General features: G+C 39.3%; 1 protein-coding gene across 3 annotated transcripts in view; it reads right to left on the bottom strand.

Annotated features, from left to right (window-relative positions):
* Positions 1-19,479, bottom strand: part of LOC127417062 (protein bicaudal D homolog 1-like) — a 64,503-nt gene that overhangs the window by 6,321 nt on the left and 38,703 nt on the right. For 2 of the 3 annotated variants that reach the window (XM_051656762.1, XM_051656763.1), the window contains exons 2-7: positions 14,074-14,286; positions 9,693-9,845; positions 8,076-8,522; positions 3,906-5,027; positions 3,653-3,804; positions 2,719-2,929 (exon numbers count right to left, since the gene is read on the bottom strand). In XM_051656762.1, the coding sequence (XP_051512722.1) occupies positions 2,719-2,929; positions 3,653-3,804; positions 3,906-5,027; positions 8,076-8,522; positions 9,693-9,845; positions 14,074-14,286 (2,298 nt within the window). Of the gene's footprint in view, positions 1-1,958; positions 2,930-3,652; positions 3,805-3,905; positions 5,028-8,075; positions 8,523-9,692; positions 9,846-14,073; positions 14,287-19,479 lie in introns of those variants that run through there. The other variant, XM_051656761.1, reaches the window with a different exon arrangement.

Here is a 19,479-nt window from a genome sequence, read left to right as displayed (position 1 = left end):
CTGTAGTTGAACAGTGAAATGTGTCAGAGATGAACTATCAGTGGAGCTGCTTTGTTAAATATGAGCATACAAACATCCATGTTAAAGAAAAGTATGATTAATATATAATAGCTAATGCTGTATACTCAAGAGCACACATACACATCAAGAGCAATTCCTGGACATTTCTAATAATTAAATTGTTTACATTTTCTGAAGAGTGTTGCTAAGTGGATGCTCATTTATTCTGGGTGATTCCTGTCAAATCTCAAGTCGCTCTAGATATGACTCACGCTCCTCCTTCAATGTAAGTCTGATTGCTCAGAAGAGTCACTCATGCTCCTCTCCTCACCTCATGATTTGATGTTTCATTCACATCTGTAGCACAAATGGTTTAACACCTCGGGTTGGCATTAGCAAGTACCACTAATAATGGTTAGTCTTAATCTGAGATGTGATCACAACTAATATCTTTCAGTGTAAATACACAAGTGACAACCAATTCCATACAGCAAACAATTACATTTAAAGCCTCCAAATGAAAAACATGTTGAATTTAGTCGTTTTATTTTTATTTACTACTTATATTTATTTGAACTGGAAGAGGACTGCTCTTGTGTTTGACTTGACTGCCATGGGCAAAACAGCATTTGACACGTTCAGTGATGGTAAACTGTATTTTAGGATGTAAAAGTAAAACACTGACACCTGCTGGCAGAGAATACAACCATCCACAGCTCTACTACAGGCACAAAACGGTTATTTTACGAAACTTTGTACGCTGTTTTCATCTATATATAAAAGAGCATGCTTCAACAGGAAATATGTAGGAAACCTATAAATGTGCTTCAACATTCAAAGCTGACCTCAGTCTTCAGCGCTTGATTGAGGTGGATTTGACACGTCAACATGTCTTCCATAACATTTGCGCTGTCCTGATTTTGTTGTTATAAATTTATATAGTAAAAAAGCAGTGAAAGATGTAGTGACGAGGTAAAGGAAGGGGGTCTGGTTAACACAGGTGAAGAGGATCAGACTGGTTTCCATCCAGGCCACATGATTTACTGATCTACTGAGACACCATACCCAATACTGACATGTCATGAACAGAACAATATAACATCACAAACCTAAACACAACATGAAACATCTGATCGCCCTACTTTCACTGAAAAAGCACTTCAAACCTCCATTTAACACAGAGATCTTCTCACTAGAATCACAGCGGGCAGTCCCTCGACTGCAAACCTTGTCAAATGCTTTTTGGCCCACAGCTCTTTGCATGATGTAATGAATGACATACAGTACATGATGTGACCATTAGGGTTCTGACTCTACAGCTCATTGGTTCGCAGTAGCTGGGCAGCAGACAGCATTTGCACAAGCGTGTCTCGCCATATTCTGCTGTGTCCGTGAGTAGAAGCGATCTCTTTTAGGCAGCACATTTAATCACACGGGTTGCCTCGGGATCATTTCAGCATGGCATTTGCTTTGAGAGGTAATGTTAGCTCTAGAACAGGTTTAATGTGATTTAGATTTTTTATTCTGGTCCCATTGAAAAATACGAAACACTGCAGAAACTTTTGAAACACTTTAAACCAGTCATGAAGGATTGTTTTAGGCTAATGGCACTGATAGAAAGATTGTTATTTGTATTTACTGGAAGCTAATATACTTCGGTTGGCTGTACTTGAAATCTGCCAAAGCTAAAAACCAAACCAAAAAACACTGAAAACTCAAACACAAACACAAACTAATTGATTGGCATGCAGTATGTAGCACCCATTTCATCAAGCCATGAAATGAAAGCACACATGCAGCAATGATATTTTAATATTAAGGAGACATGCTCTCAGGAATACCTGTTTCACGTTACTCAATAATTCTTCCAAAATGTCCTTACTGAGGTAGACTCCAAAAAGTATACTTGCAGAAACCTGTTTTCTTATCCAGGCCACAAAGAAGACATCGTGTGTAGTGAAATTTCTTTTATTTAATCATATTTTTATTTATCCAGTATTTTTCCTTGATTTTATTGCTACAGAATCATTTTAAATAATAAGTAGGCCTACCATTTTACAAAACCAACAAACTCAAATATCAAGAGTAGACACAAACATAATTCTAATACTACTAAGTTGTATCAATGCAAAAATAGGAAAAAGTCTCTAAAGATCCCTGAGTAGAACTGTACAGTCCAAACAGTCGGTGAAACTCGGATCTATCATCATCTCGTATGGAAACCAGTCTGTCCTTACTTGTATCACTTACTGAGGGTCAGGACTAGAGTTTGTGGGAATTATAGGTGTCACTTCTTGACGAATTCATACACTGAGTCAATTTAGAGCGCATGCGAGATCTCGCTGAGCGTGACAATGGTTGCCGTGGGCTCAGTACAGGGGAACGATAGGGTGAAGTAGGAGCCGATCTGGAAATGTGAACATCAGATGAGCGCTGTGAGCTGTGGCCAGAGTCTCCACTATGAACAATATGACAAAACTCGATACTCAGTGTCTGCGGGTCTAGAACTAATGTCTGATGGCCCAGATGCCACTGTGATTGGCCGAGGAAGAACGGCTGAGCTGAGGAGGTCCAGGAGGAAGAGGATGGAGGAAGGACATCCAGTGAAGGTGAGCTACCAGCTGATGCAACCGTATTGTGTTGGAAGAGACAGGAAGAGGGTTTGGAAAAGGACGCACGGGGACTATAGGGAGCTGTGAGTGCAGTTCCATGACTTACGTTTTGAGGGCTGTTCCTTATTTTTGGTACTTTCCCTCCACGACCACAGTGTGACTGCTCATGGTCAAACTCCAGGTCCTCCAGGCGCTGGGTCAGGGCCAGTTTCTGCTGGATGGCCATTCGCAGGAGGGAGTTCAGAGTCTTCTTCTCATCTTCTGCGGCAGCCAGCTGCCTCTGCATTTCATCTAGTTGAGTTACATACTCATCACATCTAAAGAGATAAGAGAGACTAAACATTGTGATAAAACCTCAGAACAAACTGTGTAAGACTGAAACAGCCACCAAGAATCATGCCCAACTCCAATTAAGCTTCAAAAGTCAACATGAAATGGCATTTACAACCCATTTTACTTAAACTTCAAATAATATGGCATATTTCTGAGTGAAACAGGATATTCAATGAAAAAAATATAGAGGACAGGACTTGAATTTATCCATCCATAATTGCTTGGATGGTGAACAGTGGGCATGTCACACCAGAACAGAATCAGATCTGAATGTGCGTGTGCAGTGGATTGTGGAGGACTGCAACACTGACGGCACACACTTTTGAAGGGGCTTTTTGACCAGAACGTGGAGGCTGAAGGTTCACCATCCAGATCATCAACACGTATGCCAATGCTAACATTTTGTGTTCAATTATATCATTATTTGCTATTAATGCCATAACCTTTATTAAATTTGCATTATCGACATTATTTTTATTAATTTTTAGAAAGGTTGCATTACCCACCACAGTATCCTAAAGCATTGCCTATTTGGCTATTAGTTAACATTATATCTGACCTAGGTGACATTTACTGAAAAAACAGTAGAGGTGAAGCCTCTGTTTTAACAAAGTAAAACTTTTTAAGAAGCTTTTCTATTAAGAAAGTAAATAGGGTTAATATTATTACAATAACTTCTGCACTGTTCTAAATAATATTAATTGCACCTTGTGGCAAACATTGCCCTCAGTGAAGAAAAGGTGGCAGCGTCTTCTTTGAGGGCCTTCAGTTCATTTCTAAGCTTCATCATCGTCTCTGTCACCATACACTTCTCATTTTCATATTTACTCTTCAGGTTAGCCAGGGCCACTTCTGCTGTCTGGGGACAGAAACCAAACACATGTACAGTACAGGCTCCTGAAGATACCAATGCTCACAGAAGATATTGGGTTGTGTTAGAAAAGACATATAAACTTCTACCTGTTTGTTGGCTTTAAGCACAAGACGCAAGGTAGCAATCTGCTCTCTTTTGGTGCTCAAGAGCGATTTGAGTTTCAGGATCTCCTCCATGCAAACCTCCTTGTCCTTGTCGAAGATGGGTGCCAACTCTCGAACAGCAGCTCTCTGCTTGGACAGCTGAAGAGAGTGGTCCACGGCCTTCTGTAGATGTTTGATCTGGTCACGGATGATGGCGTTGAGGTTATAGATGTTCATGGGCTCCCTACGAAGATCACCGGTCTCTGGCAGTGGGGACGGAGAAGGTGATGTTGAACTGTTGACTGGGGAACCAAAGGGGCTTCTGGTGGGACTTTGTTGACTTCCTGGCTCCCTTTTAGATCCTTCTCCCAAGGGTTCCTTTGACGGAGAGTCTTGTAGACTCTTAGACACATCTGAGGAGTTAGCAGCAGCGAGTCGGCGAGCTAGACGTGGAGAAAGCAGGGCTCTCGGGTCATCGGGGCCTTTGAGACTTCCGCTGCGCGTGACCCGACTCTGGCGGTAATAGTCCAGCATGACGCGGTTTGGTGTCTCGTTGTTGCACAGACAGACGTGATGATACAGCTGAGCAAGTTCTTCACTAAACATAACCAGCTCGTCTTGAGCTGCATTCAACATGCCGTTACTCTCACTAGCTATACCTGACACGCACTGGAGGTCTGCTTCAAGACTGCTAATTCGCTCGTGGCCCTCAAGGCAGGCTTTCTCCAAATGCTTCACCTGCTCTTCGAGCGCCTGGACTTTTCCTTCGCATTGGTTGGACTCTTCTGATTGGCTCTCCACAGATTGGTTATACCTTTCCTTTAAAGCCTTAAGCTCCGCCTTCAAGTCAATGACCTCAGTCACAGCGAATCTGTATTTACACTCGAGTAGCTCTATTCCGTTGATGTCCGTCTCATATTCACAGCAAACATTTAAGGGTGTGTCGATCTTCTCAGTCTCCTCTGGATCAAACTCCTTGTCACTGTGGAGATGTTTCATTCCATTGACTCGCTCATTAAGGTGATGAACGCACATGTGTTGTTCTGTTAAAGCGCCCTGCGTGTGCTGCAGTTGAGTTTGACACTCCTGCAGGTTAGTTAGCAGAGCCGCTTTCTCTCGCTCAACCTAATGGACAAAAAGAGAGATGGATAATTAGCAGAAACAAATAATTGGTTTGCGTTTAATAAAAAGTAAGTATGAGCATGCTTTTGCATAATATTTTATTATTATATAATAATTAGTGGGACCGGTCCCCGGTGTAGAGCACTGTCAATGGAGTACACACAACAACAATCGCCAATGTATACCTTCAAAAGAGCGGTATTTGACTTTCATATGAGACTATTTAATTGAATTCCTTTATGGTTTTAAAACTGTAAAAAAAAAAAAAAAAAAACCTAATTCCAGCCTAAGCTGGTTTGCTGGTCTAAGCTGGTTTAAGCTGGTTTTAGCTGGTGTCTAAGCCTGACCTGCTGACAAGTGCCCAACACCCCATTAAAACCAGGCTGGTAAGACCAGGTGAGACCAGCAAAGCAGCTCAGGCTGGTTTAAGACGTTTTTTTTAAGCAGGACACAGTATGTATACTTGTCATGTGTATTTTGTTGATTCTTGTATGTCATGTCATGCTATGCTATGCCAAGTTTAAGTTAAGTCAAGTTTATGTTTCTTTCACATTTGTAGTTAGGGTTTTCAATTTTATTAATAAATTGCACTTGGGTTCTTCAATTCATCTTCATCATCATCTTCATCCTTGTCTGTGCCAGCAGTGCATCGTTACAATACTCAAGAACAATGGAATAACATGGTTTCACTTGATCTATTTGCTTATATCAGATTCTGATTCTTAAAAAAATGCCACTTCATTTATAAGCTGTGTTATTGTGTTAGCTTGTTTGTCACAGATTTAGCATGATTGCAGACATGTGATTCTAGTCACTGATCTCAAGGGATGCTTAATTGTTTTTTGATCAGTCATGGTATTCCAGGCATCAGCTATTTATAATGCTTGAGGCTGAGATAGTGAACCTCTATTGATTCCTTACTGGAGGAGATCCAAGATGACAAATGCAAATATATTAAAAAAAAAAAAAAAAACATTTGGGAATGGAGTGTTTAAGAAACACTTTTGATTTGGATAAATGCTGACAAAATGTTTGAAGTGTGAGGATGCAATTAATTACAACCATAATTGCATATGTGTTTGTGAGATTAAGGTTTACAACATTACATCGTGACAAGAAAAGAATAAAATTGTCTATAACTTTCCACAGATGTGGTTAGTAAGTGATTCAATCACAGTAAAATCATGTTAACACACATATTGTTTATGTCTTATGTCTATACTTTTGAAAGAGTGTGTATTGTAATGTTTACAGATTGACTCCATTGACTTCCATTGTAAGTGTCTCACTGAAACACACATTTGAGATTTTTTTAAAGGAGGGACGAGGCCAAATACATTTTTGTGGTAATCGACATTATGTCACAAATGCTGTCGGTTGAGCTTAACTTGTGTTGAACCTGGAATATTACATTAAGTTTGATCAAACCTATATGATGTCATCAGTACTAAGTCTCCTAACTTAAAATGTACCATTGAGCACCATGGTAATACCATGTTTTTGGACAAGTAACATGACATTCCTTGCAGCACACTGGAGTACCATGGAAATACCATGGTTTATAATTATGGTAATCATACAGTATAATGGTGTTTATCAAAATATCATGGTATTACCATTTGAGACCATCACTGTACTATAGTGGCACCATATGGTGATTTAATGCAGCTTTAAAATAAAAGCTGAATATTTGATCAATGATGTAACCATTAAAGTAGTAAGTCATTCTGGTCAAATGTATTTACAACAACTCAGATTTTCTATTCCTGTCCTCTGTCCTCCTGTCTCTGTCTGAATATGCCCAATGGCACGCACACACACACACCACTGTGTCCCACTTTTACAGCCAGTGCAGCACTTGCTGATAATGATAATCATCCTGACAGGATCCTCCCATAGCACACACATAATTCACATCATTCAACTTTCCTTTTTTTTTTCACTCTTAAAATGTCTAAGTGCCAAGGGCATGAAAAGATTGCCAGTGAGAAATGTCATATCTCTAAAATGTCAACTGAAAGTCTAACAGGTCCCACAGGAGCCAATATAGTACAGTACAATGAAAATCTAATTAATCGAATTAGTGATTTTGTAATGAATAGACACGAGTGGCTTACCGCTTCTATAAAACAGCTACAACAGCAATATGATTAAAACACCATTGTTCAACAAAGTTACATTTATTATTAATAATTAATGAAATAAACAATTATTCTGCCAAATAATTTAGTTCATTAGCCTAACTGTAGGCTTTTTGTGTGTGCCAAGCAACGTAGCAACTCGCCACATTAATATATAGTGTGTTTATATTCACTTACAGTGGCTTGAGGAATGGCTCATCCAATGAGAATTTAGAGTCAGAAAAAATCAGTTTTATCCACAGTTTTCCTGAGCAACCACTGGGCGGCGCCACGGTGATTCTGATTGCCTGTTTTCTGTTTCTGGTCTCAAGAAGAAGCAATGTCAAAACTACCAAAACAAGTGATCTGAACAACAACCATTTACTGTAAGTGTTATTTGGTATAAAAATTAATTTCAGGCTTAACTTGTGCAGTTATTGCCTGTCATAACAACTCAAAGTAGTAAATGATATCAACATAACTCACCTCGGATTATCGCTTCAGTAAAAAACGGTCTTCTTGACTCTAACATATCGATACTATGGAGCCACAAATGTAATGCTCTAAACATCACATTATTTGCGAAGAATTGTGAGTGGAAACACTGGAGACTGAAAACAGGCTCCCGTTATGAATTGTGGAACACTTTCAGGAAAATGGGGGATAATTAAGGATTGAAGAGTCTGTGTTTGATTCTGTTCATACACTAATCACACATTCGTCACTTGGTCGACAGCTAAGCATTAATGCACTCCATGTGTCAACAGAAAGCACACTTCACTGATCTATTTAATATCATAAAAAAATAATATTCAAAAATAAGAAACATAAAATCATTACAGGCCAACATCAGCCTGATGTTTGAATGAGATCTTGCTTAAAAATCGTTATTTTTTTATTTATTTTTAAATGTTGAACTCCAGAGACTGACCTGTAAGAGCTGCTGTTTGAGCTTCTGTATCTCAGTCAGGTTGAGTTCACTGAAGAGATCAGACACCGGGTGAAGCACCTCGCTCTTCCTGCCTCCCGGCCGCTGGAACTCTCCATTCATCTTCAGTCTGTGTCCATTACACTCATTACTGCGGTTACTGTCCTCAGAGATGGAAGCAGACGTGCTGTTGGTCACCGCCTCCTCTGTGAACTTTAACCCCTCCACGGCTGAGATGGTCAGGTGTGTGTCCATCAGGCTGAGGTGATGGGTCAGCTCCTTTCTCAGACTGTTCTTCTGCTCTCTTTCACTCTTTAGAGCGTCCAATGCCTCCTCTAACTGGCCCTCCGAAATGTCCTTCAAACGCAAGGCATCTTCCAATTGGCTGTTGAGTAGCACCGTCTCCTCCTCCAGAACTTTGATTTCATGTTTTAGACCCTCATATTCCACCTGGAGTTTGAGAAGGTTGACAGAGAGTGTGATGCATATTTATGTACGCCTGACTCTCTCACAGATGCTTAAATCATACAGGAGGTTCTCTTTTGAAAGTCAGCTTTCAGAACTGCTTACAGTCCATTATTTACCATAGTATTCTGTGTTTTCCTCTGACTTTTGAGCTTTATGCAAAACATTTTAACTCATAACTGAGGTCATTTACATATAGAAGACTTGTTCAAAGTGGAAATGTAAGTCTAGCAGGGACTAAAAATGAACTGTTTTTCATTTCGGTTCGTTCTGAGCAAAACCGGTATTTTTCAGTTCAGTAGTTCCGCAGCCTCCTTTCCAAATGGTAACCGGTTAGAGCAAAATAAAAGAACGGTTAATAAAGTACTCTGCGCTAATGGGTGGGTGAAATACCAGTTACAGTGTTGCCAGATCTCCCAAGAGAAACAAACAACATGATCTGGAAAAACAAGCCCAAATTAAGCCACTTAACTCACCAAAATAAGTGAAAATAACCAATTAAACATTTTCCTGTGTGGTGGATTTATCGGCATAGAAATCATAACAAGCATACAATTAATTCAATTCTAATTTTAATTACAGATCTGCTTCTCGGTCAAAACCGTCTATGTAGCAGTTTAGTTGTTAAAAAGGTCTTCATTCACAGATGCTTCATCCACAACTGTCTATTAGGCAAAGAAATGTGTGATGCAGAAGTTTCCTTCAGGATTAAAGCACGTTTCATTTTTACAGGCAACATGAAGTGATGTAGTTCCAGAAATTTACTGTGATTAACCCCATAGGCCATAGAAATTATCGGAACGAAATTAACCGGTTATAACCGGTTACCAGCATTTAAAAATAATGTTTTCACCCAGGAACAATTGAAAATCACTTTGTTCCAGTTTTCAGTTATGTTCTGCAAAGATTTTGTTCGTTTTCGTTTTCATTCCTTGAACCATTTTTAGTTCCTGAAATCAAGAGTGTGTTTGTGGTGCAAGATTTTAAGTGGGCTTCAAAAGGTAAATGCTACATTCATGTAGATTATGCCCCCTATAAGTAACACTAAGCTATTACGTTTAAGTTACTAAGGTTTAACTCTACTGTAGAATGTCTGCTGTTTACATACAACCCTGCTAGACTTTCACAATGAGACAAAATCCTCGAAAATGCGACCTGATTCTGTTTGAGTGTTGACACGAGTTTCTGCAGCGTGATGTTCTCCTCCTCCAGTTCAGTGTAATCCTGCAGCAGTCGTGTCTCTCTGAATTTATACTCTCTGATCTCCTCTCTCATCCGACTCCTCTGCAGCTCCAACATCTCTTTATTCTGACACAAAGGAATGAGAAACCACAGAGAAAAATGGATTACTTGGCTGTTTGGCAAACATTTGAACAGAAAATATCACTAACAACAACAGCTAACAATATTAAAGAGTTAAAAACACCTGAGATATCTGTATCTGTATGTTATATCCACACAAGCGACGAGACCGATGGCAGCTTGTGAAGAACACATTTAATTGAGATGATCTCTATCGCCATTACCATGTCGCACAAATTAGGCTTCACTGCACACATATTTGTGTACAGTTGTGTGTCTGTAATATAGGTATTAAATGATTAATATTTGCAGGGAATTCACACAGATCCATTAGTCTTGCACAAAACAGCTTTGTGTCTGTGTTTATCTGATAGTCTGAGACGCTGTGAGTGTGAACACTCAAGCAGAGAGGAATAACAGAGTGAGGAAACCCTGAAGTCAGCACTTTCTTCCTCACAATTCATGGGAGAAGCTGAAACAAAGGCTGAAATAAATAGAATGTGATATATGTATAATGATAAGATGTTGCATAAATCCGTATGTGGTATATGTAAACATCTCAGGGTAAAGCATTAATCAGGAATGGACAGACACAATGGAGAGGGAAATTAAATCTTTTGGTGTTTTTCTGACCAGCATATTCTGCATGTTATTTCAAAATCAATGAAAATATCTAAATAACAGAGATGAATTAACTAGCAGTTTTAAAGAGTACTAAAATTGATCTAGAAATTGAGCAAGAACGTTTTTATTAAGAATAATTTTAAAAATTACAATACTAACTATACATTTTAAGTTATCTTCAGAACTCACAAGTCAGAAATGAATTTGTCATTCAGCAGGAACTCTTATGCAAAATAACTTAATGCGTTTCAGAGCGAGTCCGTTGGGAATGAAGTGTCTTGGACACAGTTTGTTTCAGATCATGTATTGCTCTTTGTAGGATTCAAACCTGCAACCTTTCAGGTACCAGCCCAGATTGTCAACCAAGATGCCTCGTAGAATCTATTGTTTGGGCGAATACTAGCAGACTACTTGAAACTGTTCCTCAGGCAGCAGCTTAAGGGGCGGTCACAATAGGCTTTGAGCTCACAATGTTTTATTCGGACAACGCAACGAACCAGGACATGATGTCACGCGGGAGAGCTTCTGATATAAGTAAATAATGAATCACAAATAACAAATAATATTATATAAAAAATGTTAAAATCTATTATCTACTCACTTTCCTGCAACAATAAATCTTGCAGCTTTAAAATATGTATCCTTTGAAGTGAGCCATGAGGTCAGCGTGTGATGTTTCAGTCTCCTATTGGTTGTGGGTTAGGGTTAGGTTGTGCTAGCAGCCCATCCATGATGTTGAGTGCATCTTTCGTTGTTCCACTGTTGTACGACCTGATGCAATTCTTCAGTCTCTCTGGCATAAGAAGCGTGCCAGATGGACCTGTCGAGATCCCAAGTCTCAACATGAATGGGATCAATACCACAGCTTTTCAAGATGTTTTTGCTGCAGTCCTTAAAGTGCATCTTCTGCCCACCAGCAGCATGTTTTGCTGCAGAGATTTGGCCATAGAGAACTTGCCGTGGTAAACTGTGTTCTGGCATGCGAATGACATGCCTGAGCAAACAGAGATGATGTCTGGCCAGCATTGCTTCCATACAGAGGGTGTTAGTGTTGGCCAGTATGTCTCTATGGGGTGTCCGATCCTCCCAGGACAGACGAAAGATTTTGTTTTTAGACATTGTACATGGAAAGCATCCAAGCGCATGATGTTCTGCCTGTATGGTGTCCATGTTTCTACCCCATAGAGGAAGGTGGAAACACACAGACCCCACCCCCACACACACACACACGCACACTGACACAGACACACACACACACACACACACGACACACAGACACACACACACACACACACACACACACACACACACACACACACACACACACACACACACACACACACACACACGACACACAGACACACACACACACTGACACACACGGACACACACTGACACACACACACACTGACATACACGGACACACACTGACACACTGACACACACACACACACACACACACACACACACTGAGATACACGGACACACACACACACACAGACACACACAGACACACACACTTTATTAGGAATATTACAGTGCACTGAAGAATGCACACATCTTGTTATATAATATTGGTTTAGCAGCTTTCTCTGAATCTAATCAGCACTGGAGTGATTGCAGCATTGAGACAAAGTGTGAAATGGTTCTTTGGTTTCATGTTTATTTGACTCCAGCAGGAAAATGGACTATTCTGTTTCTGTCAGGAAGGACGGTCCTTCGTTCACCTGCTCATATACAGTATATGTGTGTGTGTGTGTGTGTGTGGTCATAGAATCTTTGAGCCTTTTTTCATAAGTTTGAGTTGCATTCCATTACTTATTCATTTGGGATGGTATTTTTGTATGCCCACCCTTATTTGTTTTTCAGTTTTCTTTTTCACTACTTGTCTAGCGTCACAAGCCAGCTTCATTACAGACAAATACAGCACTCGTAATCATAATAAGAGTGTTGACAGTCTGTTTTGTGCACCAAGACAAATGACCTTCCCATGAGCTGATATTGATTACTGTACACAACAGTGCAGCTCGCCCAGAGGATGTGAAGTCTCATTGCATATTCAAAGCGCTTCCATGCTGTCCAGTGCAGATGGGCTGAACATAAAGTCCAGTGGATTACTGACCAATTATCTGCCAGTGCAGCTCTTTTGTAGCACTGCTAATCGTGGGCTTCACAGATCGAGAGGTCAGGAGCGGTGCAGCGCAAACCTAGTACAGAACCAGAAAACCACTGCAGTAATACATCACATATTGTAGAATATACTCTTCATTGTCCTGCAGAACAGAATCATGAAAACACTCCTTTACATGCTACTGTGCTGGTACTGTGTTAATACCATGGTGTTAATTGGTAGCCATATTCATATGTTATGGTTTTTACAAGGTATTGCAAATGATACAATGGTATATTGTAAGTGCTATCATAAATTCAGCAACCATGGAGCACTCTCGAGCTTCTTAAGAGATAGCAAAAGTCATGTGACATGCTGTATGTAATCATACAACATGTGACAGCATTTGACTGGTGTTGTGAGGAAGCCTGCCAAGAAATACAATATTAGAGAATTGCAATTAAATGCAGTAAAACAGCCATTAACATAAAGTGTCATAAAGAGCCTCATATCTGAGTGTGGTCAATTATCTCTTGGTAAAATCAATGCTTCCATTGAGATATAAAGTCCAAATCAAAGAGAAAATATACATTTGTATCTATTTTTATTTTTCAAAACAGTTGGAATCCATTTAAAGACATGTTTCACAGCTTATAACCTTTTACTGAGTGAACAACATCAATATTTTATGAAAAATTATTGTACAATTATTGTAAGAAATAATTTATAGAACAATATTCAAAAGATGAGCATTTTAAAAGATCATGTCCATTATAATTCTATAAAAAAAATGTTTTTTTTGATTGAGTCTGTGAGAGTATCTGGGTGAACTGAGGTAATTAACTTATTCTAAATGAGATGTGTGACCGTGGTGTGTCTCACGGGGCAGCAGTAACGTTGTGTGTGTGTGAGTGAGTGTGTGTGAGTGTGTGTGTGTGTGTGTGTGAGTGTGTGTGTGTGTGTGTGTATGTGTGAGAGAGAGAGTGTGTGTGTGTGAGCGTGTATGTGTGTGAGCGTGTGAGTGTGTGTGTGTGAGAGAGAGAGTGTGTGTGTACAGTGTGTGTTTGTGTGTATATGTGTGTGTGTTTGTGTGAGTGTGTGTGTGTGTGAGAGTGTGTGTGTACACTGTGTGTGTGTGTACACTGTGTGTGTGTATGTGTGTGAGAGTGTGTGGGTGTGAGAGTGTGTGTGTACAGTGTGTGTGTGTGTGTGTGTGTGTGTGTGTGTGTGTGTGTGTGTGTGTGTGTGTGTGTGTGTGTGTGAGTGTGTCTTTGTGCCGACCTCAGGGCATTTCTCTTATGCCAGCTTATCCACGGATTTGCCCCCTACAATGGGTGACAGGCGACAGTCTCTGACCCTGACACCATCATCTGCCTCCAGTGATGCTGACACACACACACACACACTTTGACCTTTTGACCTCATCAAGTTTTTATACAGTCTTTTAAAATGCATATAACTTGACAGTATGGCTATGAGTTTCAGAAATGACACACTGACCTCTCGGAGCTCCTGCAGCAGCACATTGAGATGTTCGCTCTCTGCTTGAGCGTTTGAGGCCACAGAACTGCTCATCTTCAGCTGCGTTTGCAGCTCCTCCAGACGACTCGTGTAATAAGCCTCTTTAGACGCAGACTCCTGCAGCAGCGTCTCCTCGTTCGTCTCGCCATCCTCCGCTACCTTCCGCTGGTTGGTGTATGCCTGACCGAACGCCTGAAGACCAAAGAGACAAACAGAGAGAGAAAAAGAACAGTTTGAAGAAACATTGGCAAAATTATACATCACACATATTCGCAACAGCAAAGTATCATATCACCAGCAGTATGTATGTGTGGATAGTGTGCACATTTTCTGTATGCATGAAATTCCCAGATAATCTACTATATTTGTCAAAATGTGCAGTTTACAATAGAGCACACTTCATGACATAATTCTGCTATTCCACAATTCAACACGCTCGACTTGACCATCAAATTCCAGTGTGATAAATATAGCAAAATCAACCCAAAAACCCAAGACGAAACTAAGACAATAACAGGACGCCACTCTCCGTATGAAACATACAATGTGTTGAGGTCATATGATGTGACAATCAAGCAATAGGCCTTTAACACAGTCCGCATGTCATTACATCCGAACAGTAGCGTAATCAAATGTCCGTCCATAGTTCTGTCTATGAACGATCTCCAGTTTATAAATAAATTAAACTAACTAGATGCACTTGGCAGTAAACATCAACCGTTTAATTGTTTCTTTGGTTTAACACAGCACTTCCCCATGTGCTTCATCTACCACTTTAAAGTACTACAGTATCTGAGCAAGGCAGTTATCGGGGCAAAGTGTTCCCTGTTCATGAGGAGCTGTGTGCTGTTCAAGTTTCTCTCAGAAGATTCATGTGCTCATCTCAAGTCCGAAGAGACCGCTTTTAAGATAAAGGTTTATTAACACGTGGATAACCCGTCAGCACGGAAATGTCAACATCAATTAAATTACTTCATTTGGACAGACTGATCTGTTTGATGATAGCAAATTAATAAGACCAATAATGAAATATGACATGAAAGACTAAAACAAGACATTATTATGCCAGCTTTGATCTCATCAATTAAACAAGAAAAACAGCTTAACCTGCCAACACAAGGTTTTATACAACATCAAAGAAACAGACATGTTATGTGGTTAGTTTTTTTTTTTTTTTTTTTTTTGCTTAATGCCATGTTGTCATTTCATTTTCGAAGACTTCCTGATGAAGAGATTTAACATTTCACCTTTGCGTTCTCGACACCTGTGGAGGCAGTGCTACACGTCAAGGTAACTGAAATAATATTTCAGCTGCTCGCTGTGATCAATAGAAACAGTGTTCTGATTACGCTGACAGGTTTTTACACCATGCAGATCTGCCGTTTCATGACTAAATCATCCTGTCTTGATTGGAAGATCACAGTGGTGGTAATGAGTGGAAGTTCAACAGGATGAGCTGTTCAATCACCGTTTTGAGTCATCACAAGACTGAGATGTTCTCAATATAACTGTAAGCTCAGTTACTTAATTGAGAGCAAAAAAAAAAAAAAAATTGTATCTAAAATCACTTACTATGACTTGGAAAAAAAGGATGTTCTTGCTAAATTATGGGTTAACGTGGATTTTTAATTTTTCTTTTACCCTCATGTTCTGTCGAGAGTGACTTTAGATTTGGTTTCCAGAGACCCCAGTGGTGTATGTGTAAAAAATAACAATAGTTACTTTAAAATGAATCTTATTAAAATTGTTTAATATGTTCTTCAGATCTTATCAAAATCAACAGACAGATAATATGAAAGTCATTAGCCAAATATTCCAGAAAGTTGGTTGTTATCCAGTAGAGTATAACCAGAACCTAATAGGGGAGCCTACAAACATAGCCTAAAAAAGCACAACGTGGCGCTCCCACAGATATTCAGTACACTGCTGAGGAGACAAGAGGACGTTCTTTCTGAATGGATGTCTATGGAGGAGATGCATCAGTGTGCTGAATAAACTGCTTTTGTAAGGAAGTAATCTTCAACAGGTTTTACACTAAACAATCCTTTTGAAATGAACTGTGTGCAGTTTACTACGATACATTGATGTTTTATAAGACATGGATGATTTTGTGACAGGTAGGTGTCAGTTTAAGGCTCTCCTCATTCATTAATATGGAATCTGCAAACGGTGACTTACCGTCGTAACACGCTAGTTGACCGTTACGCTCTCTCCTATTGTGGAGCCGCGGAGGTTATCTCCATATATATATATATATATATATATATATATATATATATATATATATATATATATATATATATAAAAGAATCACTGGTATAACATTGATATTGTTTAGGGTTTTGACAAAAACACATCATAGAAAAATACAATAAAAATAAAATAAAAGTACATAAAGTGAGTTGTTACAGTGTGTACTATACACCCAAAAAAAAAAATAAATAAAAAATATTAGCACGTGGAAATGAATTTGATTTATTTATTATTTGTTCCTGGAGTCTCATAACCTCATGAAGGACATTTGAATCATGATAGTTTGTTAAAATAGTGTTTATAATCAGTTCTTATAAGATTAGTCAGAACATTTTAAATATTGAGAATGTTATTGAGTATTAAAAGGGCTGCAAGAATATAATGGTTTGATCTTCATTCATTATTCACTCATTCTTCTTTCTGATGATGATTCATCATTCTGTGCTTCCTCTAAAACATGAACAGTATGGTGCAGAATCCAAACAGCATCACACAGATAATCTGCTAGTTTCAGTTAAACTATGACTCTCACGATACTTGAACCATTACGAGTTAAACATATCTGAGATGAGCACCAGCAGAGATTCTCTCATCAAAAGAGAAAATCAATGAAAAGAGAAAGAGATGGATGGGGAAAAAATCAATAGCAGTGGATGACATCTTGCAGTAATTCTGACTGAAGAGTCCCGGTGGTTAAAAAGTTGCTGATGTGGAGGTAGTAAATGTCAGATACTGGAACTTTCCAAGCACTGCCTCCATTCACAATAATCTTCAGAAATAATTATTTCAAGAATTCCAGAAGACTGTTTATAATGTGGATGCAAAGACGTAACCAAATATTGCAGACTGGAGGGAAGCACAGGTTAAAGAGGGGAAAACCCCACACTGATTATACACTTTCTGTACTTCTTTTCATTAAATAATCTCGCATATACACTTACCAGCCTCTAAGTGCTACTTCAAGACATCTTCACACACTAATGTATTATTTTTCAGGTAAACAGCTGCTTATTATTTGGCAAAAACAATTTATCTCAATTTATTCCAATGAGAAGATATTACCCACCAAGCAGAAGACAGTAATGTCAAGTGTGCATCACACTAGTGTGTATTATCTGATGCTCAGCAGAAGTCAATTATCAAACTTGCTTTTGCTGCACTTCAGAATTGCACAATCAATATGAATAATGAAGATATTCTTACAAATATATACATGATGTGTAGCATGTCGACATTCATGAACATGATTTACTGCTTGCTGGTCAACGAGAAAAACAAACATCAAACATTACAACAACATATGATGTTTTATAATAGGCACACAACAAATACAGTCTATAGTAAACATCAGTTGCTTGTTTCATGCTGATACTGTTTTATACTCTATAGTCACAAGAAGCAAAATAATAACTGCACCAACAAAACAAATGAATCCATTAACAGTGACAGCTTTTCTTCTTTCCCTTTGAATGGCTGGACTCTGGAGAGCAGACAAAAACACAAATGGATACACAAGTGTGAATAATACAGCAGCAGAAGGGGGAAGAACTCGTGATGTAAAATAACGGCCAGTCTATATCCCAGAATCCCTACTAAAGAGAGAGAGAGAGGTGGAGAGACATAGAGACAGAAACAGAGAGAGACTCAAGACTGGTTCTGTATGTTGTGTGTGTGTGTGTGTGTGTGTGAGTGTGTGTGTGTGTGTGTGTTCAGGTATATATGGTTTAAGAGGATTCATTATTCACTAGCACTGTTCTAGATAGTGTAACGTAATTATGCTACAAATGTGGTTTACGAGGACACCTCAAGTGTGCTCATAAACCAAAATGCTTAAAAAAACATACTAAACGATGTTTTATTGAAAATGTAAAAATGCAGAAAGTTTTTTGTGAGGGTTAGGTTTAGGGGTAGGGTTAGGGTTAGGGGATAGAATCTATAGTTCATACAGTATAAAAATCATTATGTCTATGGAGAGTCCTCATAATGATAGCTGCACCAACATGTGTGTGTGTGTGTGTGTACTGCAGAGGGCAGGTGTTAGTGAGGGAAGTGTGCCCTCCAAACCCACGGCCTCCATCTGCTTCCTGTTATTCAGAGCAGACGTTCACACTACACACTAAGACACTCACTGACTCAACAAACAGCACACTATAGCCCTGTGAAAATTAAAAAATGGCAAAGGAGGAAGCTGGGATCGGCTTGACCAACACGTAGGCATTTAATAAACACTTTTCAGTGTGTAACAAAACAAAAACACGCACTGCTTTTCAGCCAGCTACGTCTGAACATAAAAAGACACATTTACATTTACATTTATTCATTTGGCAGATGCTTTTATCCAAAGCGACTTACAAAAGAGGAAAACGTAAGCGAATCATCTTACGAGACAGTGGTACAAAAAGTGCCATATTGCAAAGTTTCACTAGCATCTGAATAGCATTCAAAACAGAATAAAGTGCAACAAGGTTATTTTTAATTGTTTTAATGACTGGTTAAGTGCTCATGGAAAAGATGTGTTTTTAGTCGTTTTATGAAGACAGAGAGTGAGTCAGCTTCACGGATGCAGTTGGGAAGGTCATTCCAACGTGTTATGATGAAACCGAGAGTCCGGGAAAGTGTTTTGGTGCCTCTTTGTGTTGGTACAACAAGGCGACGTTCCTTAGCTGACTGCAGACTTCTAGTGGGCGTGTAGCTCTGCAGAAATTATTTTAGGTATGCTGGAGCAGACCCAGTGACTGTTCTGTATGCCAGCATCAAAGCCTTGAACTTGGTACATGCATCAACCAGCAGCCAGTGAAGAGAGACAAGGAGTGGTGTAACATGCTCTCTCTTTGATTCATTAAAGACCAGATGTGCTGCTGCATTCTGGATCATTTGCAGGGGTCTAACTGCACATGCAGGGAGGCCTGCAGTGAGAGCGTTACAGTAGTCCAGTCTAGTTATGACAAGTGACTGAACAAGCAGTTGTGTGGCATGTTCAGAGAGGAAGGGTCTTATCTTCCTGATATTGTAGAGTGTAAATCTACATGATCTTGCGGTCTTTGAGATGTGGTCTGTGAAATTTAGTTTGTTATCAATGGTTACCCCTAGATTTCTGACCATTTTGGAAGGCGTTACTGTAGTTGCACCCAG

This window comes from Myxocyprinus asiaticus, chromosome 26, assembly GCF_019703515.2.
Source record: "Myxocyprinus asiaticus isolate MX2 ecotype Aquarium Trade chromosome 26, UBuf_Myxa_2, whole genome shotgun sequence".
Taxonomy (NCBI): domain Eukaryota; kingdom Metazoa; phylum Chordata; class Actinopteri; order Cypriniformes; family Catostomidae; genus Myxocyprinus; species Myxocyprinus asiaticus.
This window is presented reverse-complemented; position numbering and strand designations above follow the sequence as displayed.